Source organism: Aulonocara sp. 'chitande type north' Nkhata Bay, linkage group LG10, assembly GCF_057382095.1.
Source record: "Aulonocara sp. 'chitande type north' Nkhata Bay isolate Kocher_YH1m ecotype deep benthic linkage group LG10, A_spYH_male_GT1.1, whole genome shotgun sequence".
Taxonomy (NCBI): Eukaryota; Metazoa; Chordata; class Actinopteri; order Cichliformes; family Cichlidae; genus Aulonocara; species Aulonocara sp. 'chitande type north' Nkhata Bay.
The window spans coordinates 3,388,511-3,402,155 of NC_141353.1; the positions used below are offsets into that span (position 1 = coordinate 3,388,511).

Here is a 13,645-nt window from a genome sequence, read left to right on the forward strand (position 1 = left end):
TTGAAGACCTCAGTGGATGTCAGCCAAATTTTAATAGATTGTTAACACGACCCCACTCTACACCCCTCCAAAGAGTTATCAGAATTCATTCAAAACTTTTCGAGTTTACAGACAGAATGACACGCATGCAAACAGTACCAAAAACATAAACTCCTTGGAGGAAAAAGAAAAAGGCAGCTGCCCAGAATGTGGCACACACAATGGTTAAGAGAAAAAGTCTTGTGGATCACATGAAAACTATGAAGTCAGAGCATGTCCAACACAAACACTTTAACAGTCTGGTGTGTGTATTTCACACCCAAGGATTATAACAGTGACTGTATGTTTTTCTGCTACCTGACTTTATAATGGGAAATTGGATGGGTCACTGTACAAACTGTGAATGTAAGTTGAAGGAGGTATGCCTTACTTAAAGGCATAGTTTTGGAACTTGTCTATCATTATAATGTCACATTTTCGTGTAAGGACTGATGCTTATCTAGCACTTTTCTACTCTACCTGGGCACTTTGTCTAAGATTCGTAGACATAATGATGCATCGGGGCAACTTGGGGTTCAGTATCTTGGCCAAAGAAGCAGGGATCGAACACCCGACCCTCCGATTAGAAGACCAGTTGTAACCTTACCTTACAAAGCGACAAAAGCGATTGTTTTAAAATCATTTTAATTTATATATATATATATATATATATATATATATATATATATATATATATATATATATATATATATATATATAATAATATTCCTTGAAAAATTCTGTTTTCAAGTACACTAAAACACAAACAAAATATCAAGAATTCCTTGGCGATTTGGTGCATTAAGAAATGTGCTGAAGCTAAGCAATAACAATGTGGTTCAAATGAATCGCAAAATTTCTGGCTATAATTGTAGTTTGCATTAATTTCCCCCAAAAGTCCCGTTCATGATGGTAACGCAGTTCAACAGACCTGAGTAATCGATCCCAGCTCACAGGCAGCGAAGAGCAATGTTTTCATGCCTACTGACGACTTGCGCTAGTCACTCTGCCATGGCGTCCGTAATGTCGCTGATTAAGGAGGGGACATCGTAGCATCTCCTTTTTATATCGCTTTGGTGAACGGTATATCGTGCATTTTGCTACTCCTGGTTTGAATTTAACAAAATTTCCCACTGAACCGGCCATGACCGTGGAGCAGAATGTCCTCCAGCAGCATTCTCAGAAGGTAAGCTGCCATATGATAACTTGGTGGCTAGCTAACTTTAGCTTAACTGTATTCCTACATAGTTTAGGAGCTCAAAGAACGCAGAGGGTGGGTGAATTAGTTCCTTGGTTGGTAGGGTGTACCTTGAATTGTTGTTTAAAGACGTCGTGCGTCACCCTTTTGTGAAGAACCGTTTGTAAATCCCACATAACTGCATGTAAGCTGGGCCTTACGTTACCCTGGGTCAGTGCTTTATTCAATATTTTGCTAGCCAGTGTACGTGCTAATGTAGCCGTTAGCGATAGCTAACGGTACCACGTAAAGTTACCTGAAACCCCAACATCGTCCTTTACGCTGGGTTACGTTTAACAGAAGCTAGCTATTCCTATATTATAACATGATGCTCTGCATGGTAACGTCAGCAATATGGGCTATTCGTCACTTAAAATAAACAAGGCTAAGTGACAGTGACAGATTTAACGTTAGCTTGTCGACGTCTTCATAGTAAGTAAAGCTTTGATTTCTCTGACGGTTTTAGCTGAAGTCTTCTGATAAACTACCCCCCATCACCACCAAATAAATTAATGTTTAGTTTGATCAAGTGCTTACTCTTTGTTTGTGTGAGCAAATGTTTCCTATGTTACTCATCACATATCTGATACCTTTGTTTACAAAGCATGTCCAACGGCGAAGGTGGAAACCCACCCGAGCAACGATGCTTGGCAGGGATTGAGTGTTCGGATTGCAAGCCAGGCGTGTGACAGTTCATAACCGGGAAGGCAGATTATTATGTTACATTTGATCACACCGCTCTCATTTTACCAAAGTGCATTAAGATCCGCTGCTTAGACGCCTAGTTATGCGATTTAGTCCGTGGCCACCATGCCCAGTACCGCATAGCTCTGGTTACTTATGTAACCACTTGAGTGATGTTGCTTAATCATAGGTTAGATGTTTGCTCCGCGGGTCCAGAGTAAAAGAAATCATATTTTTGCAAAAGTCTTATGTAATTGCAGCGATGCTTTACTACACTTCATACAGTCCAGGAGCTCTGCAGCGCAGGCCTGCTGTGTTCAAATAAATCAGCTCCCCAGCCTTTAAAACATGAGTAAGCACCATCAGGCATATGGTGGGCTCATTACACAAGTTACGGTCTTAGGCAAACTAAATACTTGAGCCTCTGTAATGGCTCACACTTGAATTTTTTTCTGTTATTGAGCAGCCTGACCTTATTAGTGGCTGACATCATACTACAACAACAGCTGTTGAATGTGTACTGTAATTAGGGCTGCCACAAATGATTTTTGATAGTCGACTAGTCACAGATTATTTTTGCGATTGGTCGACTAATCAGATCATGCATCCATTGGACGTAAAACGTACAGCTTATTGCACCAGCATCCATCTGCTCTTATATAACTAGCATTAGCTTACAGCTTTAAGTGTTTAAGGTATGTGCTAACTAAAAATAAAGACAAGATGATACTTTATTAAATTTTAATGAAATTTGCAGATTGTTTCGATGAAGTTTAATAAACTCATTGCTATCTAAAATATAACAGGACACCGGAGTAAATTCTCCAGCATCTCACACTTCTGATAATCAGCTGTCTGCTTGAGGTTTATTCAGCTGTGTAAAAACTATAACTTTAATCTCAGCCAAACCGATTTACTCAGGAACAAATAAAATACAAAAAAAAAGCCAAACAATAACATTTTTAAGTTATCTAAGTGACTTATTTATGTTTAACCTGAGTAGAGTATCTTACTAAAAAAAAAAGAAAAAAAGAAGAAGACGATTTGCCGTTCTCACGGGCTCTAGTGAGCCTTGCCCCCGGCTAGCTATCGAGCTGGTGGGTAACAGACGTCTCCGAAAACGTCGGAGCGCTTTTGAAAATATGTGGTGTCTTGATAAACTGAGCAGATATTTGAGGTTTACACAGTTATATTCTCGCCTAAAAATATGTTAAACGTTTATTTTGTGACCCAGAAAGAATAATAAGAGTAACATTAAAACTAACTAGCTGCTGCCATTGTTGGTGTCACTTGTCACGGAGGAGCAGGGAGGACTCGGCGCAGACTGAAGTCTCAGAAAAACAGGTTTATTTACACACTCCAGGTGCACTATATACAGGTGAGGGAGAAGGGGGCCAGGGTTCCCAGGGGTGCAGAGCGGGGTCGGGAAAAGCGTCCAGAGTCTCCAAACCAAAACACGAGAAATCTGCATACAGAGAACAAGGGTTAGCACGGAACTTTTACGGACAGAGCTCAAAACTGGCTGAGGCTAAAGTAGCACTGACGAGCGTTATTCAATAGTCCAGCGGCGAGGTGCTCTCAGTCACTGCCTTAAGTAGCGGGAGCAAACAGGGTGAGGAGCCACAGGTGATTGCCTACAGGTGGTGGAGGCCGGGAGCTCACAATGAGCTCCGCCCAGGCAGCGAGCAGAGAGAGAGGAGAGAGAGAAAAGACAAAACATAACATGTAGCCACACAGGGCCAGCCGAGCAGGCACGGGGACCGTGACAGTCACTACCCGATCCGTACCGGAAACCCGATCGGTACCCCGCATGCGCGAAAGGTGTCTACTTCCGGTCGAAGCGTTTTACGATAGTTACGGGTCAGAGTATCTGTTAAGATGTTAAGGATAATAAGTATCTCTTAAAATGTTTCCAATAATGAAACATTTCAATATAATGTAGACAAAAACAAAAAACAAAAAGATAGTTACGGATCAGGACTCCCCGATCCTTACTGCGCATGTGCAAAGTCGGACCGTACAAATCGGGTCTACCCGATCCGTACCACGCATGTGCAGGGGTTTTCTTCTTCTGTCCGTTTAATGGCAGTTTACTCCCCAGTGTAAGAGGATACCGCCACCTGCTGACTGAGTGAATGAACCCTATTGTAAACTGAATTAGCGTCATTACAAACGTGTGTTAAATTTGATTTAGTGATAGTCGAGTGTGTTTATGCTTGTCTGTGTGGAGAGGATTGATTGGAATAGTGATGATGATGTGCGCTATCACTGTCAATTGTCAGTAAACACTTCATCTGGCTGATGAATCTTCACGTGACATATTACAAAGTCTGTATTATTAACTCTGTAATTAGGCGCCATTCTTCTTATTTTACGGCGCTGTTGTTCAATCGGGGGACGCTCTCTGTTGAGGAGAAAAGTGTGAATTTGTTTGTATACGGAGGTATCCATTGTTTAAATGTCCCCGTAGTCGAAAAGGAGGCAGAGCTGTTGAGAAATGCTAGGAGCTAACTGGGCGCTAACCATGTCATTCAAATATATTGAATGTCGCAATGTTGGCAAAGAGAGGAAGTGACGTAAGATTTGCGCATGCGGGGTACCGATCGGGTTTCCGCTACGGCTCGGGTAGCGACAGTGACAGTTGGAAACTGAGCTGGGCTGCGCTATGAATTCTGGGACAGAGCTACTTCTTCGGGGTTTAACGGCAGCTGGCATCCTTGTACGTGCAGTGCTACCATCTTCTGTTTCAGTCCGTTTTTACACTCTTAAATCCTGCTACTTATTCCTGCGTCTTTTGTGATCTTACAAAGCTTCAAACGAGGCGTCGACTATTAAATTAGTCGTCGACGATTTTGATAGTCGACGTAATCGTGACTAGTCGACTAATCGTGGCAGCCCTAACTGTAATAGATTGTTTGTCTTGTGTTAATAAATATGTAGGGTTTCTGCTGATTCTGATTGGAGTATATGTATAAAGTAGTTTGGGTCTGATTTGTTTTGAAAGCAGAGTAGTGTGTTTTGGGATATCGCTGTAGTCAGTTGTGCTCCATCAACACTCAGGGTGTGGTGCTGGTTTTCATGCAGAGACCTGTAGATAGCAAGATGAGAAAATTTGAAAAGACTTCTGATCCTGTCTGTACAATTTCTTTTCTTCATTTTTGGTTGTGTCCCCCCCCCCTAAAAAAAACAAAAAAAAATCTGCTTTAAAACGTGTGTGCGTGTCTGAGCAACTGTTCTTGTGGTAGTCTTGGCCCATATCTGTCACAGGTGCAACTTCCTTCACATTTCTTGTCCTGGGCTGCTTCCACATGTACATAGGTATCTTTTTGTTTTTAAACAAGGATTTTCTGCTTTCATTTTCAAAAGAATCTACATCCATGTGAAAATGCAAAGGAACAATCCGGTTGTTCAGTGATGACGCGACGAATCCTACTTCCGGGTCTAAAGTAGTCTGTGTTTAATATGGCTTTTGTGTTGTTAACATGTTTAATGTTATGTATTTTCTTCTATTTGATCTCAAAAAGCTCCTAAAACAGTCAGTGATCCCTGTTGACCTCCCTCGGCTTTTATTACCGCTAATCATTTATTTAAGCTCAGTTTTTAAAACCTTAGGATGTAACTACAGCCCAGCCCATGCAGCAGTATATGAATGACTAACCTCGTATTGTGGATGGATTATCTCAGTTGTTCTCCTGGCTGAAGTTTGGTCCTTTTACAGCATCCTGCCATGCGATTACATTTGTTTCTGACCACCGAGAACACTCACGTTAACTTTTATCGAGTGGAAAAAAAGTTAGCTTGTTTATATTATGCTAACATAGCTGTGTCGCTAGCGGTCACGTAGCACATCATTATATACCAGCTAGCCCAACTTCAGTAACCCTACAAACGTCACTGCTGTTTAGTTTTCTGTCTTCATTTATGTTGGAAGTGACAGCAGAGCTGTACGTTTTAATTTGTTTCCAAAACCCCGCAGTCAGGACATGCTATATTATATTTAGATAGAAGCTAGCGAGCTAACTCCCTGCTAACTTCTAACTCCGTTAAATGTCATAAATTCCGTTTTCATGGATGCCTGGATGTTAAACTCAATTGTTACACCTGGTAGAGCAGAACGCTGATCATTTTATTAAAGATGAAAGACTTTAGACAGTTTTTCAACTCTCAGTAATGCCACAGTGATCGTTTGATATATGGACCTGCAGCGGAGTTTAGACCCAGACACGGCTAGTGACGTCAGACTGAACAACCGGATGTCATGGTTATGCCATAGCAACAGGTGGTGAAATGTCAGCCAGTCAAAAGCCTAACGGGAACAACAAAAACAAGGTACAGAGTTCTTACGTCAAAAAAAGACAGGTGCATAGGTTTTTAAGGAATGCAAGACAAGAGCTTCATTATCCTTATCCATATGTAAACACAGAAATGAGAGCTTCCTAAGGTTTTCACTCTGGGACAACCTTTTCAGAAGCTCTGTTTTCATTAGATTAGGATAGGTGCATGAGCCACCGCACTACGACTACCTTTGTATCAGTGCTTTCTTTACCACTCACCATGCCTTACCATTCACAACAGGCCTGCTGTAACAGAAGCCTTAGAGAAAAGCTGTCTTCACTGTGGACTTACAAATATTGTTTAAATGTTATGACAACTGAAGCGGGTGTGAGGAAGCATATGAGCAGTTTCTGACTCATGTTTTATTTTAGACATTGGTCCTCGCATGTTAGTACTTGTTAAGCTTAAGTAAGATTAGTTGTTCTCTGTAGTGACAGGCCAAAAGTCAGAGTATCACTTCCTCTAGAAGGTTGATAGGAAGCGTGTATTCCTGTCAGCTGCGTATTCTCGTTTTATAAACTTGAAAGGTTATTGCAGGCAAATTGGACTTGTTGTATATTCTGTTGCTGCAAGGTGTTAACTTTCCTTCATTCTCTACATTGACTGACTCTGCAAAAACATTTACTCTTGAGGGTTGACAGAAGCACAGGGAAAATCACATAACATCCATCAGAAACAGAAGTTAAGCCTCCAGCCTTGTAGAGAAAAACCTCCTTAGAGCTGGAGGAAGTGAGTATCTTACTTGAGGATAATAAGATATGGCTGGTGCAAATCTGAGGTTTTTTACTGAACAGCCTTAGTCTTAGAGCTGTCTTGGTCTCAAAATTCTATCATGACATTTCAGTGAAATTTGTGGTAATTATATGACGACACAGGAAAAAACAAACCTAAGTTTATTGGTGTTTGCAGCCTTCAGGCAGTAGCATTTATTACTAGAAACCAAGTGAGGGGAGTTTTCCATCCTCCTTTTCTAAGGAGCTGCAGTCATTGATGACACACTACCTAATCTGAAGTGTGAATCTGTTGCTACAAGTTACCAGCAGCATTATAGACAATAGTAGTGACAGAGCAAATGTAGGCACACAAGTAGACTTTGTAGTGTTTGGAAATGTTTACGTAGAAGTATATAATACCTGATTAACACTTTGAAACTTTTGGGTTATTTTGGATGTCATGATATGGCACAGCCCTACTTTTGATCATCATGCATTCTGATGATGATTCAATTTGTTAATTAGTCAGCAATTATTTCAAGAACTCTTATCTCTGCTTCCTGTGGGCAAAAAACCTCCTGTTCTAGACTCCAGTACCTCACCTGCTCAGGTCTGCCCACCTGTCAGTATCACCCTGTTGTCTCGTCCCACAGCAAATGAAAATAATCATTCAGGAAACATATGAATTTGAATGTATCTTTAACATTACTCAATAGAAGTGTCAGAATACAAATGAAATTAGTAAGGATAATGCAAATTAAAGTGTTAGTGGTATTTAAACAAAAAGTATTTAAAGTGCAAATAGGAAAATAAAATGGTTTCTGTCCATAAGGTCAAATAAAGCTTCAAATTAAATCAAAAAGATTTTTTCTCAGTCTAAAATAACACGTTTCCATAACTTACAGATGAGTCAGTGCATGAATTCACGATTGCAGTGGACATGCTCTGGAGTGAGGCTTGCTCTTATCTTTGAGATGATGTTCCCAGCTGCTGAAAACCTGCTAAAGATGCTTTCTGTCATGACTTCCATTTGAGAAGTGCATGAGCCTCTTTACAGGGCAAATTCATCTATACGCTTTTGCTTAATACTAGTAAAACAACCAAACAGAATCAGAAAAGACCATGACCAGTGTGTTTTTCAGATGGTGTAGTGTTTAATGCCAGTTAAACAGTGTATTTGATTATATGTATATAATTAGGTGGTGTTGTCCAACCCTCAGATTAACTACCTAACATTAGGTGGAAGAGGTTTATTATTCAGAATAAACGCTAACATTAATATGAGAAAAAACAAAAACAAAGAGACAGCGTAACTACTCCTGTTTAATGGTTTACTATCGCATTTCACTCATTAGCTAACTAAACTGAAATGGGGTTCGTTTAGCAACCATCATCCGGGGAAGTTTCCAACTGTACAATATTAACATAAACAAAGTATCAACGCGACACACTAAAATGGACCCATTCACATTCGAGGTCACAGCTCCATGGTGCTGGTGTTTGATACACTCGTGCACTGCAGTAGTGCTGTCATGTTAGGAAAGTTCCACTTTGCACAGTCTGCATTTAGCTCTTAGTTTTCTGTTAAATGCTTTCACATTTTTTAAATTCTCTCTCCTCCTGTCTTGCTGCTCAGGCTATGTCCTTCTTCGTTAGTACTGAGTGCAGTCTTGGCAGACGATAGAGGTGATACTGCCCCCATAGCTTCCTGTAGTGTATTGCAGTTACAAAAACACAACTACATGGTATTAGTATACGATGCATCAACAAGCTTTCCAGCTCTGATATCTAAGATTAAGAATTCAGTATTTTTGGTAATTGGAGTTGTTGTCCTGGTTTGTTTACTGTGCAACAGCATAGCTCAGAACACCTGCTGCTTTGTGATATGCCGTGCTCCCAGACATCACTCTTTTTCACTGCTTTTTGTGTCGTAGCTGGAGCAACACCATTGAAAGTGTTTAGAAATGTTTTTCGCATAGGTGGTGCACAACGTTGCCATGGGTGTTTGTTGTGCAATTAGCTTATAGTGTGTAAATAACATACAATAATGAGTCCTAAATCATGAAAGAGCCCTTTAAACGAATATTCTTGTCAGTCGCCTGTTCCACCTGTGAAAGCTACAGTCTGTAGACCTCTCAGTCAAGACTTATGACGTCTGTATCGGATGTTCAAGTTGTTTATCGTTACAAAATTTACATGATATTAATAATTTCATTTACCACAGGTGCACTGCCTTTCACACTGCGTTGTTACTGCAACAAACACAATCCAGAAACCTTGCCTGATGTGGTCTTAGGCACACGCCAAAGCTCCAACCACCTGCTGTTGTTGTTTTCAAGAGGCAGCCAATCAAATGAAAGCAGACTTATAGTGGGAAGTTGTTGTTTTTTTTGTTTAGGGGGCTGCAGCAAGGTCCAGCAGAAAATAACTAAAAATCGTTTTTGAACTTTGAGTTTTAAAAAGTTACTATATTTGAGTTAAAGAATTGCATCTGTCTGTCTGTAATAGACTATCCATCTATAGATAGACAGACAGCGTATTATTAATTTTGTAATTATTATTACTACTATAATACAGTCTACATAAATAGTGTCCTGACTGCAGCTGTTAGCCTAATATCATGTAAGAGAACTGTTCAAGATCATTTAATGTGAGGCAAAAGTGACTTTGGTGTGGCTGTGGTTGTTATTGATTAATCAATGCTCAGTTAAACACTTTTTTCTTTAATTGGGTTGGCCTTTTTTTTTTTTTTTTTACCTTTTATTGGACAGCGTAGTCGAGAGTACATGGGACTGTGAAACAGTGAATGGTAAGGGACAGAGTCAAAACCATGCTCCTGCAGGCTTCCTGCATATGTGTTACCTGCTCAACCAGGTGAGCGATAGGAGCGCTCAAGGTAGTTAAACACTCCTGATAATTTGAATCAGTCTCTGAGGAACGGTGTGGACAGCTAGTGCAATGTTTGTCTGTGCCCTCCCCCGAGGAATCCAGCTAATGAATAATTTTGTTATTGTTAATCTGCCTATTTTTTTTTCTTAATCATTTTATCCATGAAGTGGCAGGGACACTGAAAGATGCCAACTACAATTTCCCGGAGACCATTATGATAAAATCATTAAATGATTAAACAACTCCCACTAAATATCGAGCCTTCCCATATACCCTTAGATGGGATTGATTAACATGCTGTGCTTTTTGTAAATCATCTAGCTGCCAATACACTTCTGTACATTCTTATGAGTTAAGAGTAAGTTATTTATTGATTTAACTGAGTTGCTGGCTTTTCATCCCAGTTAAGGGGGGAAAGCCAGTGACGGGGTTTTTGTGTTTTGAAGAAGAAGTTGGACCTGTAAAATATAGTTTCCATCATTTTCAGGCTCTGTTATCAACACCCTCTTGATGATTTTTCTTCTTCAACAGCACCAGCAGACACTACTGAACCAGTTGAGGGAGGTCACAGGCACCACAGATGTACAGTTGCTTCAGCAGGCCCTGCAGGTACATTTTGAAACACAGGCTAAAAACTGGAAAAGTCAGGGATATTGTGTGTTTACAGTAGATATTTTTTCAGTGGGAAATGTGAGAGTTTTCTGTCTTAAACTCAGTCAGTTTATTCTAATGGGACTGTTGACACAAGTTACACTGTGCAGTCATTTCTCCCAGAGCAAAGTTTTACTTTGTATTAAATGCAGGCATTTTTGAGGTTCTCTAGTCTTTCCCTGCAGCTAATAATTTTCTTTAAATTACATGGAGACATTAACCTAAACATGCTGTTGCTGCAGGTGAGTAATGGAGACCTGGGTGAAGCCGTGGCCTTTCTGACAGAGAAGAATGCCAAGGTTCCTCAACAAGATGAGACCACTTACTACCAGACATCCCAGGTGGCCAGCGACAGATACATCAGCGTGGGCAGCCAGGCAGACACGAGTGAGTAGCTTGGTTCAAGTTTTGGTGCTGTTATAGTTTCAGAACAGCACGTCAACATCCAGTGGTCCCACAAGTAGACATGCTCACTTCAACACTCACATAAATTAAGAGCTGACTAAGCTAATCAAGTATATTTAACTTAAGGGGATTTTAGCATTTTGATGCACTTGTAAACAATCCTGTTCTTTCAATTCAATTCAATTCAATTTTATTTATATAGCGCCAAATCACAACAAAAGTCGCCTCAAGGCGCTTCATAGATACAGAGAAAAACCCAACAATCATATGACCCCCTATGAGCAAGCACTTTGGCGACAGTGGGAAGGAAAAACTCCCTTTTAACAGGAAGAAACCTCCGGCAGAACCAGGCTCAGGGAGGGGCGGCCATCTGCTGCGACCGGTTGGGGTGAGAGAAGGAAGACAGGATAAAGACATGCTGTGGAAGAGAGACAGAGGTTAATAACAGATATGATTCAATGCAGAGAGGTCTATTAATACATAGTGAGTGAGAAAGGTGACTGGAAAGGAAAAACTCAATGCATCATGGGAATCCCCCGGCAGCCTACATCTATTGCAGCATAACAAAGGGAGGATTCAGGGTCACCTGGTCCAGCCCTAACTATATGCTTTAGAAAAAAGGAAAGTTTTAAGCCTAATCTTAAAAGTAGAGATAGTGTCTGTCTCCCGAATCCAAACTGGAAGCTGGTTCCACAGAAGAGGGGCCTGAAAACTGAAGGCTCTCCCTCCCATTCTACTTTTAAATACTCTAGGAACAACAAGTAGGCCTGCAGAGCGAGAGCGGAGCGCTCTAATAGGGTGATATGGTACTACAAGGTCATTAAGATAAGATGGGGCCTGATTATTTAAGACCTTGTATGTGAGGAGCAGGATTTTGAATTCAATTCTGGATTTAACAGGAAGCCAATGAAGGGAAGCCAAAACAGGAGAAATATGCTCTCTCTTTCTAGTCCCTGTCAGGACTCTTGCTGCAGCATTTTGGATTAGCTGAAGGCTTTTCAGTGAGTTTTTTGGACATCCTGATAATAATGAATTACAGTAGTCCAGCCTGGAAGTAATAAATGCATGAACTAGTTTTTCAGCGTCACTCTGAGACAGGATATTTCTAATTTTAGAGATGTTGCGCAAATGGAAGAAAGCAGTCTTACATATTTGTTTAATATGTGCGTTGAAGGACATGTCCTGGTCAAAAATGACTCCAAGGTTCCTCACCGCGTTACTGGAGGCCAAGGTAATGCCATCCAGAGTAAGAATCTGATTAGATACCATATTTCTAAGATTTTCAGGGCCGAGTACAATAACCTCAGTTTTATCTGAATTAAGAAGCAGAAAGTTAGCGGCCATCCAGGTCTTTATGTCTTTAAGACATTCCTGCAGTTTAACTAATTGGTGTGTGTTATCTGGCTTCATGGACAGATAGAGCTGGGTGTCATCTGCATAGCAGTGAAAATGTATGCTATGTCTTCTAATGATACTGCCTAAGGGAAGCATGTATAATGTAAACAGAATTGGTCCTAGCACTGAACCCTGTGGAACTCCATAATTAACCTCAGTGTGTGAAGAGGACTCTCCATTTACATGCACGAATTGGAGTCTATTAGATAGATATGATACAAACCACTGCAGCGCAGTACTTGTAATACCTACAGCATGTTCTAATCGCTCTAATAGGATATTATGATCAACAGTATCGAACGCTGCACTGAGGTCTAGCAGGACAAGCACAGAGATGAGTCCACTGTCAGAGGCCATAAGAAGATCATTTGTAACCTTCACTAAAGCTGTTTCTGTGCTGTGCTGAGCTCTGAAACCTGACTGAAACTCTTCAAATAAACCATTCCTTCTTATTTTCAAATTTCAGTCACTGCTAACAAGCATCCCTTTCTCATCTTTGGTTGCTTCATCACATGATTTGCTGAACAAGTTACTGCTGTTGCAGTCCTTCATATCATTCAACTTGGATTTTTTCCAGTCTCTCATAGCATGGCTGGACTGTCTCCAAGTCCATATTCCACGACTATACTTGCTACAGTAGTCTTGAATAGCCCTGGAGATGCTCTATACCCAGACCCTGCACCAGCTACCAGTGTGGTTGGACTATGTCTGCGGGTCAAGGGTTGTCACTGGATGGGTAGCTGGCTGATTCAGTTGGCAAAATGAGCATTTCATGAATGTTGTTAACATATAACTAATATAATAGAGCATACATTTGCCTCCTGTTACACGTGCACATGTATCCGGACCCTGTCATAATTAGAATTTAAATGTGTGAGAAACTTGAATATCTGTATTAAAATGGCATGTTTCACATCATTATTGTGTTATTCAACACACCACACTTGACCAACACAAAGTTTTAGTCCAGGACACTAAGTATCCAGAGTGTAAATGATGGTTGCATGTTAGTGTTGATCCAAACCAAATTGCTGTCGTGTGTGCTTTGTTGATGCAGACGTGATTGACCTGACTGGAGATGATAAAGATGACTTGCAGAGGGCCATTGCCCTCAGCTTGGAGGAATCCAACCGGGCATTCAGGGAGACGGGCATCACTGATGAAGAGCAGGCCATCAGCAGGTATCAGCGACTGACAACAACTTTGACAGGAAACGATATTTTAAGAAATCCACACTTTACTTCACCCACACGGTCTCTATCTTTTCCCTGAGTGTGATGAAGATAAGATAACCTTTATTAGTCCCACGCGTGGGAAA

At 40.7% G+C, this 13,645-nt stretch overlaps 1 protein-coding gene across 5 annotated transcripts in view; it reads left to right on the top strand.

Moving 5' to 3' along the window:
* Positions 1–955: 955 nt before the first annotated feature.
* usp25 (ubiquitin specific peptidase 25) overlaps positions 956–13,645 on the top strand; it is a 38,359-nt gene continuing 25,669 nt past the window's right edge. For 4 of the 5 annotated variants that reach the window (XM_086307820.1, XM_086307822.1, XM_086307823.1 and 1 more), the window contains exons 1-4: positions 956–1,204; positions 10,408–10,485; positions 10,770–10,914; positions 13,385–13,508. In XM_086307820.1, the coding sequence (XP_086163946.1) occupies positions 1,163–1,204; positions 10,408–10,485; positions 10,770–10,914; positions 13,385–13,508 (389 nt within the window). In that variant the 5' untranslated portion in view covers positions 956–1,162. The remainder of the gene's footprint in view (positions 1,205–10,407; positions 10,486–10,769; positions 10,915–13,384; positions 13,509–13,645) is intronic. The other variant, XM_086307824.1, reaches the window with a different exon arrangement.